Source organism: Prionailurus bengalensis, chromosome B2 (assembly GCF_016509475.1).
Source record: "Prionailurus bengalensis isolate Pbe53 chromosome B2, Fcat_Pben_1.1_paternal_pri, whole genome shotgun sequence".
NCBI classification, from domain to species: Eukaryota; Metazoa; Chordata; class Mammalia; order Carnivora; family Felidae; genus Prionailurus; species Prionailurus bengalensis.
In genome coordinates, this window is record NC_057349.1 from 95,906,314 (window position 1) to 95,933,775 (window position 27,462).

At 39.6% G+C, this 27,462-nt stretch overlaps 1 protein-coding gene across 1 annotated transcript in view; it reads left to right on the forward strand.

The window, feature by feature from the left end:
- CRYBG1 (crystallin beta-gamma domain containing 1) overlaps positions 1-27,462 on the forward strand; it is a 186,685-nt gene that overhangs the window by 70,566 nt on the left and 88,657 nt on the right. Inside the window, exon 2 of the mRNA XM_043592034.1 lies at positions 1,627-1,765. Coding sequence (XP_043447969.1) covers positions 1,627-1,765 — 139 coding nt within the window. The remainder of the gene's footprint in view (positions 1-1,626; positions 1,766-27,462) is intronic.

Consider the following 27,462-nt stretch of genomic DNA (forward strand, 5'->3'; position numbering starts at 1 on the left):
CAAAGCCCTTATCCTGCTCCAGGATCTTTATCTAGTCTTAATAATACGGTTAAGAAATATATCAACCCTTGTATCACTTAGGATGCTCAATTGCAGATAATAGAGAGCACCTAACTCAAAATGGCTTAAAGGATAGAGATTTTATTATGTACCATAACAAGAACTCTAGAGCCAGGGCAGGTCTAAGATTGGTTAATTCAATTGCTCAGCAATATATTTGAAGACTCAAGCTCTTATATTTTTGTCCTGCTTTCTCCTCCATCTATTCTCCATAGGCTAATGCCACTCATGGTCCTAAAGTGGCTGTCACATTCATCATGTGCAGGCATGACACTGGTCTGCAGGGAAGAAGAGCTATTTTTTTCTGTAAACCTTCTTTTCAGAGAAAGACCTTTTTTTTTTCAATATATGAAATTTATTGTCAAATTGGTTTCCATACAACACCCAGTGCTCATCCCAAAAGGTGCCCTCCTCAATACCCATCACCCACCCTCCCCTCCCTCCCACCCCCCATCAACCCTCAGTTTGTTCTCAGTTTTTAAGAGTCTCTTATGCTTTGGCTCTCTCCCACTCTAACCTCTTTTTTTTTTTCCTTCCCCTCTTCCATGGGTTTCTGTTAAGTTTCTCAGGATCCACATAAGAGTGAACACATATGGTATCTGTCTTTCTCTGTATGGCTTATTTCACTTAGCATCACACTCTCCAGTTCCATCCATGTTGCTACAAAGGGCCATATTTCATTCTTCAGAGAAAGACCTTTGACTGGTTCTTTCAGCAGACTCCCTTACATCTCATTGACCAGACTTGCACCAGATAATTCAGGCAAAGTGCAATCTGTTTAGAGGGTCAGAGAGACATAAATCAATGGGGTAATATCAGCAACAGAGATATGTGTGGGTATATACCTAAAACAGTTACTGGTGAGGGGAATGGGACACCAGGATCAGACCAATCATATTTGACTACTGAGCCAGAAGTGGCTTTCTTTGAGGCACATGGAGGATGGATATCTGAACAAAATCAGGGTTATTAGCAAAGAAAAAGTACATGTGTGTGTGTTGGTGGGAGGTTGTCTGGGTGTTTGGATAAAGGAAATGGTTTGGGTAGGCAACCACCAGAGTTTTCCAGAACACTCTGCCTTCATTTGTTTCCATTTCTTTTAAATCTAATAAAATCCTGGGAATGATTCCCTTTCCTTGGCATTGTCTAGATCCCTCTCCTAACGGATTCAGTTCCTACTTTCTTTCCAATGTTCAGGAAATTTAAAAATTTTCTTGCTTTCTTTTCTTAAAAGCATTGATAGCAGAGCACCAAGAAATCATAAAGTGAAATTGGGTTGCTTTTATGCCTAAACCTGTCTATAACTACTATTTACCTACTATCTAGCTCTTAGTTGTTTCTGCATAGGGTTTACAAGAGTTCTGTTGGCCACATGGTGAAGTCATCAAGGTTTATTGCTGAATGTGTATGAGAGTACCAATTATCTACAATCTTGTGTAGGTTTTGAAGAGTAATTCCTTATTTTGGCTAATTGGAAATGTAGAGACAGAGATGTGCCTTTGGGTTTCTTGAGTTTCCAGAGTTCTTGATAGGTTATTGACATAACTATGTATTCATTCTTTCCAGAGCTTTGGAGGTAGTGGACGGAGGCCATGTGGCTCCAGAGTGCCAGAGAGTTGCATTGCACCATGGAGAGTCCCAGTTCCTTCACGTCACCAGTGAGGTGCCTGGTCCTTTACCTATGGAACCTGGAATGTTTAAAAAGGTAATGCTTCATTTCCAATATTTGGCTCCCACCAACAAACACTTCCATGAGTTAAAACATGGTAAAATAGGGGTGCCTGGGTGGCTCAGTTGGTTAAGCATCCAACTCTTGATTTGGGTTCAGATCATGAACTCACAGTTCATGAGACAGCCCTGCATCGGGCTTTGTGCTGAGAGCATGGAGCCTACTTGGGAGTCTCTCTCTCTCTTTCTTTTTCTCTCTGCCCCTCCCCTGTTCTCTGTCTCTCAGAATAAATAAACATTTTAAAAAATGGTAAAATAGCCCCTGTCTGATTGAAAACCACATACTTAAAAGGAATATGAATTATAGAAAGGGCATTACATATCAAAGCACCATGATAATAAATAATGAGTCTCATTATTTATTGATGAGTGTGAATCTTTGCTCTGTGCTAGCTTCAGATGTCCTTCCTCATTGCCATAGGTGCCTTTCGCCTGCCTTTTTTCTTTTTACACAGATTGATTTAACTCAAAGGGATACAAAGAAGTAGAACATCAATATTTGGAATTCCCATAAAAAGCATTTATTCTACTTCCTACTGCAACAATATTAGAGTTGTTATCATTAAATCAGCAATCACTTCTTAATATCTAAATGTTTGCACAGAAAGTTCTGACTCAATTGTATTGCCTTAGAAAAAGAGCTTTCCCCAAAGTGGGAGACAGAGAAGCATATGCATGTTAAACACATTCATTCACTCATAAAATGATATTACTCACGCACCTGTCTGCAGTAGGAAAGTTCAATAATGTCTTTACTCATAGTGTGAGAGCTGGTTTAGCTGCCATGCTTTGAAGGTTGGAAAGTACACTTCTTGTTACAACCTACTACTATGAGATCAGTGAGGGTTGTCATATTGTGTCATGAAAGAAACCCTCCCCTCACCAAAAAGAAATTTGCTTTAGTAATGCTATGTCCTAAAAATTAATAATTAGTGCAAGATTAAAAGTTTTAGAGATTGGGTGTACAACAATATGAATATACATAATGCTACTGAACTGTGTACTTAAAATGATTAAGACAGTAAATGTTATCTTATGTGTATTTTACCACAGTTTGGAATAAAAAATTTAGGGGTGCCTGGGTGGTTCTGTTGGTTGAGTGTCCAACTCTTGGCTTCAGCTCAGGTCAGGATCTCACTGTTTGTGGGTTCAAGCCCTGTGTCGGCCTCCATGCTGACCATGTGGGCCTGCTTGGGATTCTCTCTCTCTGTCTCTCTTTCTCTGCTCCTCCCTTGTGTGCTCTCTATCTCCCTCTCAAAATAAATAAATAAACTTAAAAAATGTATTTAGAATGCAATTTTTTAATTACTTAGTAATGGAAAGCACTAAAAAAAAAGGGGGGGGGACATAAGATTGTTAGTTCTGAGGCGCCTGGGTGGCTCAGTCAGTTGAGCATCCGACTTCGGCTCAGGTCATGATTGCACAGTTCATGAGTTCGAGCCCTGCATCGGGCTCTGTGCTGACAGCTCAGAGCCTGGAGCCTGCTTCAGATTCTGTGTCTTCTCTTTCTCTGCCCCTCCCCTGCTCATGCTCTGTCTGTCTCTCAATAATAAATAAATGTTAAAACAAATTTTTTTAATAACTTAAAATAAAAGTAACTCTGTAGGTTTACTCAAGTCCAGGAAACAATTGGTGGCAGCATTCAGAGCTGGGGCACAAAACAAATCCTCCAAGAGGAATGGCCAAGGAGGGTATGTGGGGAATGCCCTTCTCCCTTGGTTTGCAGCCCAACAGCAGTCCTGTCTGCTTCCCAGCACTGATATGCCATCTGGACATGGTTTCTCAAGCCTTGCTTGCTCTCCCAGGCTGCAGTCAAGGAGCTCTGGGTACTGGGCAGCCCTCACAGAGAGGCCCCAAGGCCAACCCAAGAGAGTTCAGTACTGCGAGGGCAGGCAGGGGGTAGGAGACCCATCGGCAGGGAGGCTTGCCGCCAGAAACAGGTGAACTGGGAACCCAGTGTAGGAGGGAGCCAGAACAGATAGAAGAAGGGCAAGAAGCTGGAGAAGGAAGCAAGCAGCAGCAGACTGTCATTCTGGCTATACTGTCTCCTAGCATCACTCCTGGGATGGAGTCAGCCAGGCACCACCTGTACTCTCTACTTGTAACCTCACCTTCCCCCTCAGAGATGGCCAAATACCCATAGTAGGAAGGACTGGCTCTGAGGTCTGCTTCTGGGTCTTTCTATTGTCTCTGTCTCTCTGCCCCTTTCCTTTCTTCTCCCCATGCACCATCCCTTTTTTCTTATTCTTTGCTCTTTCTGAGCTCTGGCTATCTTGATCTTTCTCATCTGCGTATTCTACCAGCCCTGGAGAAAGAGAAAAGCAGTGGAGCAGACTTTATTTTTCCTGCTAATGTGTTCTCAACTTTGTCTCTTGAGATCCTGGCTGAGAGCAGTAAGTGGACCATTCTCAAAAGGGCAAGACATCTCCCCACAGTGGCCTGGCCAGTATCATTGGGAAACAGAAGTTAACTCAACTTAGATTCTGGGTGGTTTATACCTACTGTGAGTGCCTGTGTGCTAGGGCACTTCCCATGCTTTCCAAAGTACCCTTCTCTTAGTCTGCTCTGCAGTGAGCCTTGTCACTTCCTTCGAGGATCAGCAGATTTACTAGGCTGGTGCATCAGGGCCACCTTTGGCATCTTTCCCAAGCAGAAAGCCATAAATTCTTCTTAAGATTCCTGGGTTGATCCAACCCTCTTGGTTATATCTATTTATTCAGATGAGTGTTTACATTTTTATTTGCATTAAAGTTAAGCAATTTTCCTTTCCCCACTCAACCAGAATTTATTCATTCTCTATATTTGTTCTGTACAATTTGTTATTGTATTTCTTTATTTAAAATGCTATTAAAATTCCTAAGACATTCCTTAAAGCTGATAATGCTATATTGAATCCTTCAATTAAAATAAGAAGACATTTACTGTACCTGCTTATGTAAACAGAAATACGGATTTATAATTACAAGGATGGTATTGCCTCTCAAATGCATATATACATTAAGTAGGGGGAAAAGCGCAACAAAAATCAAGATAGAATATTACTATAATTTAAATCGGAGATGAGAAAAATCACCAGGGATTTTATATTTATTTGTACAAAACTATCTTTCCATTAAATGGCTGCATAAAATCTTTAGTCCATTTTAAAGCAGAAGATATGTCTATGTAAAATGTTTATATTTCTAGCAGACCATTTTTTCATATTAGAGAAAACCATAAGGAAGTGGCATCACTAAATGAAAACATATATTATATATATATATATATATATATATATATATATATGACAATCGTGTTGAATAATTCATTCTTTGCATGTAAGGATATTAACAGTATAGATTATTGTGTTCTGTTATATTAATGTACTTATATTTATTATGTTATATTTTCTGCTTACTTCATTTTGTAAGTCAAAATGTCTTAATTCCACTACATGGAGGTATTTCTAGGACATGAAGGAACACCCTTTATTAATGAAAACATTTCTTTAAAAAAGAATAGAACAAGAAGACTGAGCAATGTATTGTTTAATTAAAATCAGCCTCATCAGGGGCACCTGGGTGGCTCAGTCGGTTGAGTATCCGAATCTTGATTTCAGCTCAGGTCATGATCTCACGGCTCATAGGATCAAGGCCCACGAAGGGCTCTGTACTGACAGTACACAGAGCCTACTTCTGATTCTCTCTCTCTCCCTCTCTCTGCCCCCCACCCCCGGCTCATGCTTACTTTCTCTCTCTCAAAATAAATAAATAAACTTTAAAAAAATTTTAAATCAGCATCTTCAAAGAAGGCAATTACCTTAATGAGAATTTCTATGATTTCTAGTATAAAAATTATTCGTCTTCAATTATAGTCACTTATTTTGATCTAGAAGATTGTATGTGACTATAGTGATTATGAGTAAAATTTTAATCATTCTAGAGCCTAGTTCAAACAAGCAAAATGGAATAAACAGGTATAGCAATTATTTGATTAATTCAAGCAAAAAACTCTTTTGCTTTAACCATTTGGATTCTTTCATTCTTGATGACCTGGATAAAGCCGCTGTGCATACCATACTGTCCGTAAGTATGTGTACACGTATATTTTTTAAAAGAAAAAATAAGCCCCTGCCCCCTTCCAAAATAAAAGGTAACTATGATCTATAGAGGAGAAAAAATTTTGCCACATCAGTGTTGTGCCTTCAGAAGTCACATGTACAGATTTTGCTTCTTGTCAGTGTTTCTCTGCCCCACCATTCAGGAAATATCCGTGACTCTCTAATCTCACTCTTGAGATTGGGATGCTCTCAAGTCATTAAAACAGGTGTCTGCTCTAGTCTCGACTATCTCAGAAATGGTTCTACCATAATCACTTTTGACAGCTTTTTTATTGCCTAATTCATCTTCTAATTAAAGGTGGAACAGGGGCGCCTGGGTGGCTCAGTCGGTTGAGCATCCGACTGCGGCTCAGGTCATGATCTCTCAGTCTGTGAGTTCGAGCCCCGTGTTGGGCTCTGTGCTGACAGCTCAGAGCCTGGAGCCTGCTTCAGATTCTGTCTCCCTCTCTCTCTTTCCCTCCCCCGCTCATGCTCTGTCTCTCTCTCTCTCTCTCTCTCTCTCTGTCAAAAATAAATAAACATTAAAAAAAATTAAAAATAAAGGTGGAACATTTTCCAGTTTCCAGCCTGGTTATTCTAGTTTAGTCAAGAAGTATAGCAGTCCAGTTCAACAAGCATTTATGGAGGTAGCAAAGAAGAAAAAAACATTTTGTAACACTTTCATTTTCCATGGTGGTTGCGCACTTAGAGAGGTGATGCCCCATTTCTCTGCCCACCCCATTATTTCTCCTTTCTCTCTCTCTCCAGCTGCTCCACATGGGTCCACTAATTTTTCTCTGAATGCTCAATCCTTGCCTTACCTCATTTCTTAGACTAGACCAGGTTCAAAATATGAAGTACTTAAGAGGCTTCAGACTTATTCACTCCACCCCCACCATGCTCCATCCCAGGGAACATCATATTGTATCTTGTCCACTGTTGGGTTGGCCTAGGACACATTACATGAACATTGACCACTGGGCTCCCTCATTTTGTCTCAAGATGCCCAGGCTGCTAATCTCACCAAGGACAGTTCTAAAATCATTGTACAAAAAGTAGGACTTTCCAAATCCTGAAGTCTAACCTCCAACCCTCACCCTGAGACTGAGGTATTTACTAAGGTTAGACCTTCCCAATAGTGACTTTCTTAATAGACTTGTGAGTATCATTCATTCATTCCAATGCTACATTTCACCTTCCGATTGGCACTGCACCTCCAATCGCCTGTGCCATCTGGTGTTGTGATTAGAGACTGCTGAGCCCTTGGATCTTCCTTGTCCCAAATGTCTGCTTTCATCACCAGCCAGATCTCACCACTATTCCACCCCACCTCACCCAGGACCTGCCCTATCCACACAGGTAGGTCTACTACCCAACTTCAATCTCTCACCTTTCTCAGACCATCTGTATGGCAGGAGTCCCTCTGTGTTCTATCAGTACTGATCTAAAAGTCTAGATATACTGTTAGAAAAAAAAAATAAAGATAGAGAACAATGTGTGTAGCATGTTACATTTTGTGCAAAAGGTAGAGGATTGGAATAAGTGTATTCGCTTGTAGATGCATTAGGAAACTATGGAAGGGTACATGGAAAACCAATAATTACCTGTGATGGGGTAGAGGACAATGAGCAGATAGGAGACACGGGCAGGAGAGAGACTTTTTGCTGTATATTTTTTTTTATATTTTGAATTTGAATGTGAAGATACTGCATATTCAGGAAACTTTCGAAGATGGAGGAATGAATAAATATGATTTAAGTTACAGTGTAATTAAAGTTCAGTTGAAATGGTTGAGGTATGCATGTGTACTTTTTTATGATTCTTCGATTTGCTGTAATCTGTACCTGACGTTATCTGAGGGGGCCGCTACTATTCCCAAGCGCGCATAGTGGGCCACTCTACTGCCTTTGCAAACATTCCTCCCCACGCCTGCAAAGTCTGTCCATGTTTTGTCTACTCATCCTTTAAGATCCTGCTCAAACAGCTCTTCCTTTGTGATGTCTGCCCCAGAAAAGTTGCTTATTTTCCTCTTTGTGCTGCCATTTACCTTGGACGTACTCCAAACTCAGCACTTACCATATTGATTTACAAGTCTCCTTCCTTACTGAACTAGGAGGCCCCAGGGTCAGACTGCATTCATGTGGCTGGAACATTAGCTATACATTTTGCATGAATGAAATGCTGTATACTCACAGTAAAAAAAAAAAAAAATAGAGAGGAAGAAAAATAAATAGAAAACAACGTTGTTGCAGATGTGCAGTGTTTCAGCTCTAGTACAAATTTCATTTTTATTTGGGCTTTTAAAAGTAGAGCAGGAAAGCTCACCAAATATATGTATGCATATATACATAAATAAGCCATGTGTGGGCAGCAGAAAGAGAATGTGACTGTTTCGAGAGCACGCCTCCACCTTCTCTACATTTGTGCTGTGGAATTACAGAGATCAAGGTAGAGCTTGGTGGCATAGGGAGCACTTCTTTGTCTCTGAAAAAGCCTGGAATTATTGGGTGCAGCCAGAGCTGCCTTTGCTATATAGGTTTCACAGCTGGGGCATTCTCTAGTTTGGAGGATGTTGTTTTAATCCTAAGTACAGCATTATAAACAACAGGATATGATATACTCGTTTTCCCACCAAAGCTAAATATCTGGATCTATAAGAAAAAGATTGATTTCCTATGTACAGCCAGCCTTGGAAAAATCCAGTCTATCTGTATTAATCTGTGGTACCACGCATTTGAATGTACTGTGGTCACTAGGATGTAGCAGGAAATGTGAGTGGCTTGTTTTTCTTTCCACTCTAAGTATATGTGTTGTCTTCCTTTGAGGTAATGACTATGGGTGCTGTTATTTACATATGTATAAATAAACATATAAATATATATTAGCCAGTCCATTTCCTGTATTAATCCAAATTAGAAGGTTTTGACTGTGGCAGGGTTTTCAGGGTTTTTTTTTTTAAGCGTGATAATGCATTTATTATTTTTCTTCTACATATTATATTTGCTTGTCGCAAAAATTTCCAACTCTGAAACATACAAAATAAAGACTTAAATTCTCGCATCACCTTTGAAGATAACTAGTTTGGTGTGTATCTTTTCATAATTTTTTCTTATGCATTTATATAAACAGAGTTAGTCCATTTGTACTCTTCCTACCAAAAGGGATCATATGCTGCATACGGTTCTCTGACTTTTTTTTTTATCAATCTTTATGATCATCTTCCCAAGTCACTATCTATAAATATGCCTCTTCTGAATCGCTACAGAGTATTTCATATATATAATAGAATGAATGGGTATACTGTTCTATAGTTTACCAATCTCTATTTATGGACATTTAAGTTATTTACACTTTTTTTTTAAAGTAAACTCTACCCCCAATGTGGGGCTCAAACTCATGACCCTGAGATCAAGAGTTGCATGCTAGGGGTGCCTGGGTGGCTCAGTCGGTTAAGTGTCTGACTTTGGCTCAGGTCATGATCTCACGGTTCAGTTCGTGAGTTCAAGCCCCCTGTTAGGCTCTCTGTTGTCAGCACAGAGCCTGCTCCAAATCCTGGTTCCTCTCTCTCTCTGTCCCTCCCCCGCTCGTGCTCACACACTCTCTCTCTCTCTCTCTCTCTCTCTCTCTCTCTCTCTGTCAAAAATCAGTAAACATTAAAAGAAAAAAAGAGTTGCATGCTTTACCAACCAAGCCAGCCAGGTACCCCTATTTCCACTTTTTTTCTTCAATCAACAATGCTGTCTCTGTGGGGGGGGGGGGGGTTGACAGTATTTCTGTGGGACAAATTCCCTAGAAACAGAATTACTGATTTGAAAACACACTTATTTTTAAATGTTATAGATACTGTAACATATAACTATGACTTGATAAAAGATTTTATCAACCCAAGCTCCCAACCAAAGTGAATGAATGTGCCTATTTTTCTACCACCCTGTAAATGTTATATATAGTCAATCTTTTTCTCTTGCCAGTCTGTTGTTATCGTTGTTTAGATTTGCAGTTCTTAAGTTACATTACGTCAAGTTAAGTTAAGCTCTTGTTTGTTGTTGTTTTTTGGCCACTTATATTCTTTCAGTGAATTGTCTTTTCATGTTCTTTGCTCATTTTTGTATTGGATTGTTTATCTTGCTGAGATATCGTGATAAATTAATTATCATTGGTATCATAATTGATAAAAACCGTGTTCTTGTATGAGACATTTTAATCTTTTTGTGTGCTTCTTCTTCTGTTTAAATAATTTTGTTCTGTTATCCAACTAGGGTTTAAGTTTGTTATTTTTGTGGGGATGTAAATGGCGGGGGTTTTGCGTGGGAGGAGCTATTAAGTAGTGAAAACCCTGAATGCTTCTCTGCCCTTACTAGAGAGGGGATATCAAGAGGGGGACTCCTGAATTGTTTTCTGGTCCTGCATGCAATGGAATTAAATGAAGGTCTCAGAAGAGTAATTGAAACGCTCTTTCCTCTCATTCATTCCTGTTCTGCTCCTGCATATCTTTCAGTCCCTTTCTTCAAATAAGTTTCTTGCACTTGCTATTAAAAATATTTAAAACAATCTTAGACTCAAAGCATCAAACATTTAAACTGAAAACATTTAAATTAAAGTCCTTTGGGATTCTGTTTTCAACTCTAGTCAAGACAGATCCATTTCCTTCCAGAATCCTGGGTGGTGATCATCATGACCAACATGCCTGGCTTGCTATAAGGAATCACTAATGATTGGAAAGCCTGGGGCATATACAAAGCTCTCTATAAGTAATAATTACTGTTATTGTTCTCTGACATCCTTAAATTTCAAACTGAATTCCTACAGCTAATGCAGTACAAGGGGAAATTAAAGCTCTTGTGACATCATACCCATAATAAAGAGGAGTCGCTGGCCAATGATGCTCATTTGTTTTCGTGAGGACTTTGAGAGAGGATCATATCATCATTTTGGATGGAGAGGTGAAAAATCGGGGGTTTGTCACTTTGGAATTGATGAAGAGTTTTTCATATCATAGTAGGTCAGAAATCCCTCACTGGGGATCCCTTCTTTTGTTGAGAACAAAGGCCTCTGGTTGCACTCTGACAGCATTTGGGCTGTAAGTTCTAGAGGTAGTTCTGGACTCCACTTCTCCACTCCACTTCTTATTCTCTCTTGAGAAAAATCTGAAGACTGGTCCCATCCAGAACCTCGATGGGGGCTCGAACCTGCTGTGGTTGTGGCTGTGGCAGGTGCAATGGTTGTGCTAATAATCGCAGCAGGAGCATTGAGTATCGGAATAGGTATCCTGACTCCCGGAATAGATGTGAAAATACCAGAAACAGGGACTATGACCGGGATCTTGAGGTAAGTCCTTGCTGAGGGAATCCCTCTGGGTCACTGACTTGTCCAGTGTGTCTTTTATAATGTTTGAGAATGAGGTTTGTGATTGTGAATCAGTATCTATTACTATCATGCAAGGCTAATGCCATTCTAGTTTCATATATTTGCAGGTATCCTGGGTGCTATTTATTAACATATTCACTTAAATACCTTTTATTTTTTTCTGGGTGTTAAATGGTGATCTTGCAATTGGTTAGAGCTTAACGAGCAAAGTAAATGCCTGTGAAGGTAGCTCCTGCTGGGGACTGTTCTCTGAGACTTAGTTGTCTCTTCTCTAGGCTTTTCAGAACTTCAATGATGGTAAAGAACCAAGCTACTTTATTCTCTCTCAAAAGCTGCTTTGCTTTGGGCTGGGCTTATTTGCAGTATGCCATGTTCTTATTTGAATCAGATATTAATAAATCACATAAAGGTGCTTTAAGAAGTAGAATGGTTAGCTTAAGATTCCAGATCACCAGCTCAGAATTGCCTTTTGTGTACCTGCTTTGACAGATGATGTTGCCATAAGATTGAGAGGTGAATCAAGGCCAACCCTGATGGTTACTTGTTACCCCCAGTCCCTGTTTGTAAAAGTCAGTGTGCTGTTTTAGTATTAAATCTGTTGTGTTACTTTGTAAAATGTGGGGTGGCCGTCCCTACCAACCTGTGCTCACCTTTGATGCTTATTTATCCCTCTCTTGTTCACCTATGATATATATTTGTTTTGTTTTCACATGATGGCTTTGAAGCTTTTGGAATGGAATGTGCAGAATGTATATGTCAGACGAGTTTTGTAATGTGCTCTAAGAAAAGCATGCCCCGCACACTTCTAATCTATTGTTTTTCTCCAGGGTACTGATTACACTAAAACCCATAATTTAATGAAATAGGTATTAGATTTAAATATATATATGTGTGTGTGTTTGTGTGATATATATATATATATATATATATATATATGAGAGAGAGAGAGAGGGAGAGAGAGAGGTACATAGATATGTTTGTGTGTTACACACATATACTTTTGAAGAATATTTAAATGCTGAAGTGACAGTCCAAAGTAGAGTAAAACAGGGGCACCTGGGTGGCTCATTTGGTTAACTGTCTGACTTCAACTCAGGTCATGATCTCGTAGTTCGTGAGTTCGAGCCCCATGTCGGGCTCTGTGCTGACAGCTCAGCCTGGAGCCTGCTTCGTATTCTGTGTCTCCCTCTCTCTCTGCCCCTCTCCTGCTCACACACACACACACACACTCTCTCTCTCTCTCTCTCTCTCTCTCTCTCTCTCTCTCTCTCTCTCTCTCAAAAATAAATAAAAATTTAAAAAATAATAAAAAGAAAGTAGAGTAAAACATTTGAAGTTGGCAGTTTGCTGACCACATCACTCAGATGGACCCTCATAGCTGTTTCTTATTTCAAGACTAGAGGGAAGGGACTAGTATATTAATTATTCTGTGTTTATTCCCATGTCTATTGATTTTACTGTTATTTCTTCTTTGAAAAGCTTTGGTTTCTCTCTGCTATTGCACCTGATGACTTTCTCTTTTGGAAGCTTTAGTCAAAAACCACGTATAGAAGGTCAAAAATTCACTGTGCATAGATTTATGTCCTTTGCTAATTACTAATCAGTAATGGTCAGCTACCAGGGAATATTTTTAATGACTTCTAACCAGCATCATGGAAGAACATAGGGAAAAACAAAGAGTTGTGAGTGGAGGACAAACAGATAATGCTACCTTATATGCTTAGAGTACTTAGGTACCATGTGATTCTGAGAGATCTCTGTGATTATGACAAATGTGGCAAAAAAAAAAAAAAGGAATCTCTCCAAGGCAACTGGCATCATCATGTTGTATCATCGAACCTAATTGCCTGCTGACTTAGGATGAAGGTCTTAGAAACCTGAACATACAATTCACCATGATGGTCCAAATAAGAACCCTAAATAATGAGGACATTTTCACCATTTGATTTTGTTTTATTAGAATCTTAAAATGAAGAATGGCTAACTTAGAGAATGAGGGAAGTAGGGGCTGTTTTTGGCATTGATGCTAAAACTCATTTAAAGCATCCCCCTGTTCGTGGTGGTATCATTCAAACCAGCACAGGGAACTTTGCCCTGTGAGTTCTCTCATAACCTTTGCCTAAAATGACTAGACAGAATATCCGAATACTTCTAGGAAGTATTAACTTCTATGAGTTTAGCAACTAAGTGAAGTTCCACCAAAAGATACATGTTAATTCAAAATATTGAATTTTTTCCTGGTATTTTATAAAATGATAAATGTTATATGTTATAACAATGATAAATGCCTTTAAAAAACCCCTCTTTTATTTTCTGTTTTATTTTATTTTTTTTTAATGTTTATTTTTGAGAGAAAAAGAGAGAGACAGACAGTGTGAGCAGGGGAGGGGCAGAGAGAGAAGGAGACACACACTCCAAAGCAAGCTCCGGGCTCTGAGCTGTCAGTACAGAGCCCAATGCAGGACTTGAACTCACAGACTGTGAGATCGTGACCCGAGCCAAACTTGGACACTTAACCAACTGAGCTACCCAGGTGCCCCTGGTTTTTTATTTTAAAACTGTAATAGTCTGAACTGGCTATGGTAATCTATTAAGTATCTGTGAATGTAAAAAATTATGCCTGATCAACATCCATCCATCTCTAAAACTGATTAAATAGTATCTTATTTGTGAAGTTTCCCTGAATTCTCAGCTGACATTGTCTGACATCTCTCATGTCCTCATCGAATTTTGTAATATCCCAAGTAATTTTCAGAAACATATCTCTTCTTCACTAGCCCTCCTGGGCAGGGCATTCCCCTCTCATTTACACCTAATGCGGTGTCTGGCATATAAAAGACACTCAATACACGGAAATGCAATGACCAGGAAAGTGAATTAGACAGCCCTGAATGTAACCAAAAGACCAGAGCTCTGACTCCAGCCCTTCTTTAGGCCAGCTGCATTAGCTTCGGTAGGTTGTTATGCTTCCTGGGCACCAGCTTTTATATTTGTAAATTAGGTGATGGGTGCTGGATTAGATAGTGCTCTGCACAACCCTAGAGATCCTCTGAGGTGCCTCAGGGGGTGTAACAGGGAGAAAGGATGGATGGAGAGGTAGATGGGAGATGAACTCAGGCTTGCAAGATTCATGCCATGTCCTCACTCAGGGAAGTTCCCTTATATCTGTTTTCTATATATGGCTGAATCTCTGTACAATTTCTTTTGAATAAAATGTTTTACCCCTGGAAAAATCATAACAATTTGACTAGATTACATATCATGTTCTTCCGCCTCTAGTATCTGTCATTTTATGTAACAATTTTATTAACTCATCTCATCATACTGCCTTTTATTTATTTTTTAAGTTTATTTATTTTGAGAGAGAAAGAGAGAGAGCATGCTCCCATGAGGGAGGGACAGAGAGAGAGGGAGAAAAAGAATCCCAAGCAGGTTCCATGCTGTCAGCACAGAGCCCAGTGCAAAACTCTATGTGGGGCTCCGTGTGGAGCTCAAACCAATGAACCGTGAGATCATGACCTGAGCAGAAATCAAGAGTCAAAAGCTTAACTGACTGAGCCACCCAAGTACCCCTCATATTGCCTTTTAAAACAACTTTATATCACATTGATCTCATTAACTCCTTATTTATATGCCCCCCATACAGATCTTTTCTGCTCTGTATTTTACCTAGCCCAACTTGTCTGTTATATCTTGTAGTTACTTTTTAAAACAGAATAAGCTGCTTGTCGATACTGTTGTTTTCTGTAGTTTATAGAATCACTCTTTTTTTAAGTTTTTTTTTTAATTTAAGTAATCTCTGTGCCCAACATGGGGCTCAAACTCATGACCCCAAATTCAAGAGTCATATGCTCTTCCAACTGAGCCAGCTAGGTCCCTTGTACTTAAATTTTTTTTTAATGATATTTGAGATAGCAAATATTTTCAAGTTTGTGAGTAAATATTCACTGACTGTTGCCCCAAGTACTAAATGGAACAGCTATTTTCACAGCATAAATAGTAATGAAAGAATTAGTAGGTAGATTACAGGAGGAAACAAGCACTAGAAGGTCAAAGTATACAAAATCAAGAAAGAGATTCAATACCCATGTACTCAGCATTCATTCAGAGCTCACTAAATTCCCTAATACTTCTGCAATTTTAATGTTAACATTCTGCCAGTGGCTTAAGCTTTGTTCCTTCTGTTTGATACATGTGCTATTTACTTATTCATTTCATGCTTGTTAATGAGGTACCTTGGGAGTTTCTCCTTACAGTGAAAATGGAAGGGAATGAAAAAGGAATTGTTGGGAGTACCCAACTAACTCAGTCACAAACTGCCAACAACTTACCCTAAAACAAGCCTAAAAGGAAAGACAAATTTTATTTAAGACAAAAAAATAAAATACAGTATGTCAGTTACATTTGATATCAAGTTGTTCTATCTTACAATTAGGAAAGGCATCAGAATTAAGGTGGTAGTTGATCTCATAAGAAGATAAATCAAAGTACCATGTGTTTGGTTAGAATGGTACAGAAAGGAACCTTAGGAAGTAGAACTTTATTCAGGAATAAATGTGGAGTGGGGCCCAATCTTTTTCTTTTCAAAGTTTATTTATTTATTCTGAGGAGGGGAGGGTGCGGAGAGAGAGAGAATCCCAAGTAGGCTCCACACTGTCATAGTGTGGAGTGACAGTGTGGAGCCCCATATGGGACTTGAACTCACAAACTGTGAGATCATGACCTGAGCTAAAACCAAGAGTCAGACACTTAACTGATGGAGCGACCCAGGTGCCCTGGGGCCTATCTTTAAATATAGACAGAGAAAGTGCTATAAGTTCTTGAGCAAAGAAGCATTCATGATGAATGAAATATTTCAGAGGTAGTGTCATTGATATTCCTGGTGCGATGGAAAGGTGGGGTTTAAGGATCACAGATGGAGACTAGAATCTCAGAAACTGCCCAAAAGGCTGTTAAACCAGCATAGGCTTGTATTAAGATAGAGGCTGTTGAATGGGCTGAGGTCAAGAGATTTGATGACAGATAATATATAGGAGAAAAAGTGGATGGAACAAAAAGAATCTAAGGTTTTTAGTTTAGGAGGCTTTAAGAAATGATGTTTCTAGTAGAAAGTGAAATTCTTCAGAAAGGAAAACAGCTTGCAAGAAAAATGGATTGTTTCTTTTTAGAAAATGTTGACTTTGAAGTAGTAACTTGGAAACCAGTTAGAAAGTTTTAAAGTAACAGAAAAAACAGTATAGAGAAAATAGACCTGAGATAGTCTCAGAACAAATTAGAAACTCAAAACCTTCCACATTTTCTTTTAGTCTCTTTCTTTTCTTTTCTTTTCTTTTCTTTTCTTTTCTTTTCTTTTCTTTTCTTTCTTCTTTCTTTCTTTCTTTCTTTCTTTCTTTCTTTCTTTCTTTCCTTATCCCTTCCTCCCTTCCTCCCTTCCCTCCTTCCTTCCGTCCTTCCTTCCTTCCTTCCTTTTGTATATTGATATCTAAACTCATTTGTCAGCAAAATCTGACCTAAACTCTTAGGAGGCAATTCATTGTCTTTAATTATCCCACTTGGTGTGAATTGTCATACAGTTTTGCTGCACATATTAATGCATTATGGTATATATTTACTTTTCCAAAATCTGAAGATTTTTACTTTTAAAATATTTCTAGCCCCGATAGGGGCTTTGCATAAGGGACTGTGGACCTGTAGTAAGTTTAGAGACAGAATGCCAGTGAGGGACTTTACAGAATCCTACATAACTGGGAGTCATCTGTAAGTGTTGAATAAACGATGAGAGATTTAATGAATGTTTAAACTTAAAAAGAGGGTGGGGAAGGTGGTAGAGCCTGGGTGGCTCAGTTGGTTAAGTGTCCAACTTCAGCTCAGGTCATGATCTCAGGGTTTGTGAGTTCAAGCGCCACATCAGGCTCTGTGCTGACAGCTCAGAGCCTGGAGCCTGCTTCGGATTCTGGGTCTCCCTCTTTCTCTGTCCCTCCCCTGCTCATGCTCTGTCTCTCTCTCTGTCTCTCTGTCTCTCTGTCTCTCTCCAAAATCAATAAACATCAAGAAAAAAAAAACCCAAAACTTAAAAAGAGAAACATAAAGTTTGCACAAAGAGAAAGTAAAGGAGGGAAATCAAGAAATAGGTAAGTTGAAGCAGATAAAGGATTTGGCAAAAAGTAAGATATGGTTGAATCCATACAGTTCTTGAAGGTTATGGGAGTAGAGTGGTGTGGGCACTGGGAATTGGAGAGGGAGGCTGATGTTTATTTACAAGTTGGAGGAGAAGCAGAGACCAGAAAGGGGAATGTTGCAGACTCACAAAAGGGTAGCAGCACAGAGGGCAGGACTGCCCATCAAGATAGGACAAACTAGGCAGTTTTAGAAGCAGAGAAGAGAACAAAGGAGAAGAGATAATACTAAAAATGCTTCAGAATGAGGCAATCATTTCAGAGGGGCAAACTGGCTGACAAGCAGATTTTCAGACAAGTGGAGGGGAGAAGCTTTGGAAGGGAGCGGAGACACATCTTCCCAAATTAAGGAAGTATCCGAATGTGAAATTGACACAAGAAAAAACTCACAGTGAGGAGTTTTACTTTTTTTTTGTAGAGAACAAAATAGTTACTACCTCCAGAAATGGGTCTGGGGAAAAAGTGATGATTGAGAAGAGGGTGGTTTGGGAATGTGGAGAAGAGTTTGGAGTAGCCACTGACAAAGTGTGACAGGAAATCCACAGGGAAATGATGACTGTCAAAAGGGCCAGGATGACTTAAACATCATAACTCTACAGTCCACATGTGCATAAAGAAGTGTTTGGCCATGGCTCTTTTGCTGTTCAATGCAGTCTGAAATCTCCTAATCCACAAAAAAAGAATATTTTGATTCTCCCGGCAGACTTATAGATGCACACAACATGATCCTTTGTCATTAGCTTTCCCAAATAACAAGCTAGTAGTAACTCTCGCAGGGCTAACATCATAACTGCAAGTCTCCTCACTGGTCCCCTGGATCCGTCTCCTGTACTCTAATACCTACAAATCTCTCCGTACAGAGCACCAGAGTCATCTAAAAGGCATGAATCAGATCCTACTATGTCTTTGCTTGCAAATCTCCAATGACTTCCCATCACACTTGGAAGAGAGCTCTCCAGTGGTCAAGTGGGCTTACAGGCCTTTTGTGAACCGTCTCCTGCCCCTGAGTAACTTAAATTCACCCCCTTGTTGTGCTCCAGCCACACTGGAGCAGCTACTTGGCTTGCAGGACTCTATCTTGCCTTGAGATTTTTTCTTTTAAGTTTATTTATGTATTTTGAGAGAGACAGAGCGCAAGCTGGGGAGGGGCAGAGAGACAGGGAGAGACAATCGCAAGCAGACTCTGTGCTGACAGCTCAGAGCCTGATGTGGGGCTTGAATCCATGAAGCCTTGAGATCATGACTTGAGCCAAAATCAAGAGTTGGACGTTTTACCAACTGAGCAACCCAGGCGCCCCTTGCCTTGAGCTTTTGACTCTCCCTGCTTATTTGTCCTGGAACACACTTCCCCCTGTACTCACGGGATGGTTCCATCTTGTCCTTCATAACTTAGCTTAAATGTCATCTCTGAAGAAAAGACATTCAGTTATGATCACCTCATCCTACATGAATTATCTGCATAGTTCATATTACTATATTTTCCTGCTCTTCTCTTTGCTCATTTATTGTCTTTCTCCCTCACGATGTAAACAGAGATTTTTGTTTCTTGTTCACCACTGTATCCCCATTCCTAGCACAATGGCTGATATATACTAGGTGATCAATAAATGTTGAATGAATAGATAAATTTTTCTCTGTACCCTTTTCAACTTAATTTCCTTAGTTATTTTATTTCCCAATGTCTGCTTAAGGCTTAGTAGGTATTCTGCAGCTCAATTTCCTTAATTTGATTTGATTTATTAATTTTAATTTGACACAGTAAGTACAGCACATTGTGTCTCTTTCCCACAATTTGTAACTGTTGGGATTAATATCCCTGTGATGTTTCCTAGGCAGCTGAGTCCAAAACCTGTTTTGTTCCCTTGTTATACAGCCTTCTCATCCACTGCCCCAATTAATGGCATTAAAAGAAAAAAAAAATAATCCAATCTTTCTTTATAGCTATTTCATGTACAGAAAGTCAATACTTTTGGTCAGGAACCAGTTTGGTAGCAAACAGCTTTGGCAACTCTGCCTCACAGCCCCCAGAGTCTACCCATGCAGGGGCAGCAAGCCCTCGCTTGTGCTGACAGGGGAGGACACAGCCCCTCTGTGGAGCACTTAGGCTGCCAGGCCACTCCTGGACTTCTCCTCGGTGACAGGGAGCTTCACTCTGTCCAGCAACAGCCTGGTAAACACAACTCTCTGTAACACACCCAGGGAAATTGAACTGATTGCTAGCCAGCCACAGGTAAGGAGTTAAATAAGAAATAGAAATAAAATAATTCTGCACTATTACAAAGATGAATCTAGGAGCAGAAAACCAAAAATCAAGGATATCGTCATAAAATGAAATAGGGTGGATCTACATAGACCACCTTTCTTAAAGTAATTGATGGCAGCTTTGCTGGGCTCTCACACAGTATAATTAACATGTGTCACTCCTAAAAGAACATATTACCTGCCTATACTATGAAGCCTCCTTCTATTTAGCACTGTGCAATCATTAATTAGCTCATGCACGAGTCCCTGAGTTGGTGTCATTATCTCTGCTTTGCAAACAAGGAAAAGCAAGGGTGTTGGTGCTTAGACTCCAAACAGTGTGTTGCTGGGCTCAATAAAGAACCTTGGGGGACAACTGGGTGGCTCAATTGGTTAAGCATCCAACTTCAGCTCAAGTCAGGATCTCGCAGTTTGCTGGTTCGAGCCCTGAGTTGGGCTCTGCGCTGACAGCTCAGAGCCTGGAGCCTTCTTTGGATTCTGTATCTCCCTCTCTCTATCTCCCTCTCTCTATGCCCCTCCCCCACTCATGCTCTGTCTCTCTCTCAAAAATAAATAAAACATTTAAAAAATTTTTTTAAAAAAAGAATCTTGGAATTCCTCATTCTCAGACTGAACTTGGGTTTCTGCATGGTGGAATCAATATACTGTACTACTGAAGACAGCCAAATGGAAATGCCCCAGATACATGTTTTTCTTGCAGTATTTTGGTTCCATCATTGTGGTTTTTCACATGAAAGGACACTACTCTCTCCTGGCATGGTTGAAGGCTGGATGAGAGGGACTAGCAAGAAAGGGGCGGGGGGGTGGGGGTATGGCATGGTGATGTGGAAGGAAAATGCATCATGTGATTTCTGGTTTTTAGAGAGAAGTTACCTGAACCTTTCCTTCTTAAGGAAGTCTATGAAGTCTGAAAGATACATTGGTAGTCAGGGAGCAGGGCTAATCCTGCAACTTGGCCTCCCCTTCCTAAGTTTCTGGTAAATCCTATAAACAAAGAGCAGACAAATCTTGTCCTTAAAGGAAGTATCATCCTAACACCAGGAATGACAGAACATCAGTGTGTGGGTCTTCTTTGCAGGCATTTTATAGGTACCTGCCTTGTCTGCTGATAGGTAATGCTAGCCTGGTTTCTCTCTTGTTGTTGTTTAATGTTTATTTGCTTATTCATTCTGAGAGAGAGAGAGAGAGAGAGAGAGCGAGTGAGCACACAGGGGAGGGACAGAGAGACGGAGAGAGAGAATCCCAAGCAGACCCTGCACTATCAGCACGGAACTCTACTTGGGGTTCCATCCCATGAGCTGTGAGATCATGATCTGAGCTGAAATCAAGAGTTGGACACAACCAACTGAGCCTCCCAGGTGGACCCTGGTTTCTGCTTTCATACTTCTACAGGATCATATCTATTTTAGTCTTCTGTAGAAATTATTCAAAGGAACCAAGAAGCTTTTGTGCACCAGATCAGTAAAGAAGTATGGGGTTAATTTCAGGAACATCACACCCCAACAAGAGTCATCTTGGGGAAGTGCTTGGCACAATCTCTTGAATGCAAATTATTATCCCAAGAAGTCTACAGCACTAATAGCCAGGTGACGTGTGGGGTGTGTGGGGTGTCTCAGCAGGAAGTGAGGAGGCAGCCTCTGGGTGATTTCAGTTTTCCAAGCTTCTCCCCTTTCCAAAGCATGTTTTATCCCTAGAGTGCCCTGCTTATGCCAGGCACTAAAAATAGAAAGAGAGTCCTGTTGATTTGCAGACATTAGGCAAAAAGGATAGAAATAAAAAATACATAATAGACAATAGAATAGATAAAAAGGAATCTTTCACCCCCTGTCTCTGATCTTTGGTCAAATTTAGGGAGAGAAGTTTAATAGTAAGTGTCAAAACATTTTTTTTTTAATTCAGTAAGCTTTGTGCCTAATGTGGGGCTTGAACTCACAACCCGAAGATCAAGAATCCCATGCTCTACTGACTGAGCCAGCCAGGCATCCCAAACATTTCTTTCAACAGATTGAGCTGACCAATAAAAAATTCACTGATTCAGGGTATTTTAAAGCAAACATATTTACTCTGAACCTAGGCATATCGACATGGCTTAGCTTCTCTTTTGTAGGGGGAGAAAAATAGCATAGTACTCTATGAAAATTTTTGTGGACGTAAGCTGATACCTGCTTTACATTTTTAATCAGAAATGGAATTTGAAGGAAAAAATTCTTTCCTGTAATATTTTCCTTCACTGAATTACTAGGGTAAGAATAGGTTTTGTTGAATTTCTGTTTAAGTTAAATCAGACTCTCATGAACACAAAATGTATGTTTTGTGAAAATATAAGTTACTTAGATATTTTGGGGAACTGGATGTCTAGAGCTGAGTTGCAATACTAGGATGTCTGGATCCTTGGGGAATAAGTTGTTCTAGACAACTGACTATTATAGATAACTTAGTGTCTATCTTTGTAGGTTAGAAACTTAAAATTTTTTACTGCTTTGAATAAAAACTAAAGCTACGTTTATTTTTGTTTTTTTTTTTCTTAAACAGAATGTACTAAACATTACTTAGACTTTTCTTGATAAAGAATGATTATTATAGGGGCGCCTGGATGGCTCAGTCGGTTAAGTGTCTGACTTCGGCTCAGGTCATGATCTCGCGGTTTGTGAGTTCGAGCCCCGCATCAGGCTCTGTGCTGACAGCTCGGAGCCTGGAGCCTGCTTCAGATTCTGTGTCTCCCTCTCTCTCTGCCCCTCCCGTGCTCATGCTCTGTCTCTCTCTGTCTCAAAAATAAATGTTAAAAAAACTTTTTTAAAGAATGATTATTATGGATAACAGCTTTTTTATGGATATGCAGTAATGTTCTCAGAACTTATTGAAGTGTATGTTCTATCTGCGATTGCAGTAAATTTTCATTTCTGTGTTATTTTAAATAGTTTTGTCTAGATGTTTCCTTCTTGTTATAATTTCTTACTTTTGTCGCTGTGTACTTTAAAAAAAAGTCCTTTAAAATGTTTTAACTGTGGGGTGCCTTGTAGTTCAGTTGGTTAAGTGTCCAACTCTTGATTTCGGCTCAGGTTGTGATCTCACAATTTGTGAGTTTGAGCTCCACATTAGGCTCTGTCTGTGCTGACATTGTGGAGCCTGCTTGGAATTCTCTCTCTCTCTCTCTCTCTCTCTCTCTCTCTCTCTCTCTGCCCCTCCCCTATTCTCACTCTCTCTCTCTCAAATAAATAAACATTTATTAAAAAATAAAATGTTCATAGTGTTTCAATTAGATATGTGTTTGGAAATTAGCTAGCAATGCTCATAATGTTGTGTAAGGGAAGACTAAATGGGCTTGAAGTGAGGCCAAAAGTGCCTTCTCCAACCTTAACTATTGTATTAACAAAAGTTTTTCTTGTTATATGAATTTAAAAACATATTCAAAAGTAGAGAGAATATCATAATGGATCACCACACCATTCCACTTCTATGTATACATCATCCAGTTTCAACATTTACCATTCTCTGGGCCACCTTGTTCCCTTTATACCTCCCCTACCATCCCACAGCTGGATTAAAAGCCAATCCCAAAATCAGTATGAATCCCAACATCATGTTTAGCTTAAAATAGATACAAATGGTTACATATAGAAATATTTAGATATATTTGTATATATACTGGTTAGTATACATATTTATTTCCTTACTCTGTCATCTCAGAGGGCCTAGAATCAATGATACCCCAGTAGTAACAAACACACCTAGAACCCAGATCTTGGTTTCTAATGCCATTCTCCAATAAAATGTACCAGGGCTCCTTAGAAAAATTGCCGATTGTACAACTGGAGCCCAAAATATACAAGATGAGCCTGGAGTGTCTTGTAGTGCCAGAATGTAAAAAGTGCCAAACACACACACACACAACACACACACTGATAGAGACATGTGAAATGGACATAGGAGCCAGCTGAAAGAGCTCCCAGTAGCTCAAACTGGAACAATTTGAGCAAGAAAATAAATAAGTATTGTATCAGAACTCAAAGTATAGAGTGAATATTTTTGAGTCCACATTCAAGGGTATTGGATAGAAATAAATAATTGAACGAATGAATAAATGAATGAATGAATAAATAAAGGAGAAGAGATGAATCTCCCACGCAGAAGATTGGTTTTATTCTCATGGTGTCACTTAACACTTTCCTCCATCCCTACTACTTCACAGTAAATAATAATTCAGTAATTAAAACTTGATTAGATTAATTTTGCAGAAATATTTCACAGGTGATGTTTTATATATACTATTGAATTATATCACAGGTGATCTTTCTTTTTCCATGATGTACAGATTGGTGTCATCCTCCTGATCCACCTTTTGCAAAGCCTTTTGCCAAACAGTCTTAGCAGTCATTGATGACTATTGCCTAGATCTATTAACTCATTTCATCCACATTTATTGGCTGGGATTTTTCTTTTTTCTTTTTTAATGTTTTTATTTATTTTTGAGACAGAGAGAGACAGCATGAGCGGGGGAGAGGCAGAGAGAGAGGGAGACACAGAATCTGAAACAGGCTCCAGGCTCTGAGCTGTCAGCACAGAGCCCGACACGGGGCTCGAGCTCATGGACTGTGAGATCATGACTTGAGCAGAAGTCGGACGCTTAACCGACTGAGCCACCCAGGCGCCCCTTGCTGGGATTTTTCTAAAACAACTTTCCCACATCAACTATTTTGTTGTTCTGAGAAACAGTTCATAAGAAAGGCAGGATAGGGGCACCTGGGTGGCTCAGCCAGTTAAGCGTCTGACTTGGTTTCAGCGTAGGTCATGATCTCACTGTTCATGAGATCGAGACCTGCATTGGGGCTGACAGTGGGGAGCCTGCTTGAGATTCTGTTTCTTCCTCTCTTTCTGCCCCTCCCCTGTTCACTCTGTCTCTCTCTCAAAATAAATAAACTTAATTTAGAAAAGGCAGAATAAATGCTTGATTTTTCCCTCTTTATTTCCCAGTTTTCAGATAATGATTTGTTGCTTTTTAGAAACTTCCAAATGTGTCCTGTTAGTTGTCTGCTGTCTGTGCTGTGATTTCAACTATATAGTAATTATTAAGGGAAAAGAAAAAGCTAAGAACCCTGACTTATTAGGCTTATAAGACACTGGTGGACTTTTTATCATTGAAAGTGTAGATTTGTAATATGGTTAAGCAAGTCACTTCCAGAAGAGGGAAGTAGCAGGAAGAGAATTCCATTTCCAGCAAGGGTGATTGTCACTGGCAGAGTTAAAGCACAAGCAAGAGAGAAGAAAGAAGGAGAAAACCAGGTGATATATACAGCAGAAGTGAATAAAAGAGGGAAAAACAGAAAGGGGGAGGAGACGAACACTGGAGAGAATGTCCTTAGCAAATATTCTGTGCTCCAGTAATGCTTGATTGCTGACCTAGACAATCTCTGGTTTGCCATCTCTTTCTTGAATTCCTTATGTAATCTGAGAACTAACTATAAATTAGCAGAATAAGACTGAACCCTCTTTCTTGACTTGTTCCCTTTACTTATCTAGTATATAAGATGATCTTTTGGACATATAATTTCAAAACACGTGTTGGTCTGTTGTAATCTTATGCACCAACCAGGAAATAGACCTGTCCAAATAAACTGAGATAAACACGTATTTGCTTTCTCACTGAGGCATCCAATTCATGAGAAGTTTACACATGATTCTATCTTGATAAGAAGAGCTTAGAAAAGATACACAATGTGATTTACATTTGCCAAACTACACCATGACTCAGAAGCTAATTTGGAGGGTTGAAAAACACAGAAGAAACTATCTTGCTGCTCATTATGGTATGCTCATCTGTGGTAATTTTTTAAAAAGGATATGTTCATATATTATCAAGTGTGGCTGTTACACCTTTGCCAATGAGTTTTAGTATAAACTGTCTTGCTATTAAACTATTGGTATGTTACTAGGAATAATTAATACTGTATAGTAATATGCAGATTTTTATAATTGTACTGTGATTCTTTTTTTATGTGCTTTTACATTTAAGAAGATAAAACTTTAAAAATTTTTGACTGATTTTTTTAAGTCATGAGCGTTTTTACTTTTTATCTGGTATTTTGAATGAAGCTAAAAAATTCTGAATGATTTATGTTAAGAAGTAAAAAAAAAAAAAGAGTAGATTTAGAATCTCCCCTTGACTTGGGCCTTTATTTTTATTTTTTGTTAACATTTATTTATTTTTTGAGAGACAGAGAGAACCGAGTATGAGTTGGGGAGGGGCAGCGAGAGAGAGGGAGACACAGAATCTGAAGTAGGCTCCAGGCTCTGAGAGCCCAATGGGGTGGGAGAGGGGTTGAACTCACAAACTGTGAGATCATGACCTTAGCTGAAATTGGACACTTAACTCATAGACCCACTGAGCCACCCTGGCGCTCCAAGAGGACCCTCTTTAAAAAGGACCTGTTCTTTGTTCTTTGCCTATCCTGGAGGGCAGGCCCTGCTGCCAGGGTGTGTATTTCCAGGCCCGACAGGTGTCAGGGAGTATGCGCAATGCTTGGATGTATGCGCTGTCCACTGGCAGACATGGGAGCCACTCATAGTGTAGAATGGAGACAGGGGAGGGAAGAGTAGGAGGCAAACCTGGGCTTCAGGTCATTTTGAAGGTGTATTTTTAAAGGCAAGAAATTAGAATATACTTTAACAGTTCATTAGCTTCACTTATAACTTTAAAACATTTTAATACATTAAATACATTTAAATTTATGACCCTCCATTTATATTCTTGTTCCCCTTTTGCCACCAATGTTGGGGCAAACTTGGGTAGGTTTTTATTTTTTTTTATTTTTTTTAAAATTTTTTTTTTCAACGTTTATTTATTTATTTTTGGGACAGAGAGAGACAGAGCATGAACGGGGGAGGGGCAGAGAGAGAGGGAGACACAGAATCGGAAACAGGCTCCAGGCTCTGAGCCATCAGCCCGAGACGACGCGGGGCTCGAACTCACGGACCGCGAGATCGTGACCTGGCTGAAGTCGGACGCTTAACCGACTGCGCCACCCAGGCGCCGCTAGGTTTTTAAAACAAAACAAAAAATATTGAACTCATCTGTTCTTATGTTCTTAATTCTGTTAACCTATTAAATGCTTGAACAGGTATCATTGAATTCATCCATGAATTATAGGTAAATGGCTCTACCTAAAGATATAGTCCATAGTTTTTAGGTTTTTAGAATAAGTATATAAAATCATCCCAAATGTTTTAAATTGCCAGCTTTTCAAGGAGAATATTGGGGGAGAAGGAAGAAAGTGGAAAAAGCAATTGACTATCAGCTATTGATATTTACTCAGATGTGTTTAAGACATAGAGAAAATGTTTTTAGTCTGAAAATTGTTCCCTGATCTAAAGGAGCTTATAAACTGGATGGGAAGCAAGAGAAACGTACATGGAAAAATGAAAATAAAACAGAGCAGCAAATATGAAATCGGTGTTACCAGTAATAAATGCTTTCAGAGGATTTCAGGAAGCTTGGGTAGTCAGGGAGGCCTCCAGGCTGGGCCTTGCCTTGTGACTCAGAAGCGTATCGGTGCAGGTAGATGAGGTGATATCCTGGGTGGGAAGCAGGCAGAAGTACAGAGACGGGTAAGCACCATGTATGTTTGGGAAACTGGGACATACTAATTTGGTTAGAGTGGATGGCTTGTGTTGGTACACAAAGGCAGAAGGATTTGAAAGGTAGATGGTGCTGTCTGTCTAGGGCTCTGAAAGTTTGGGCTTTAGCCTGAAGACAATAGATAGTTGCTGAAGGTTTTTGACATACAGATAGTAAGA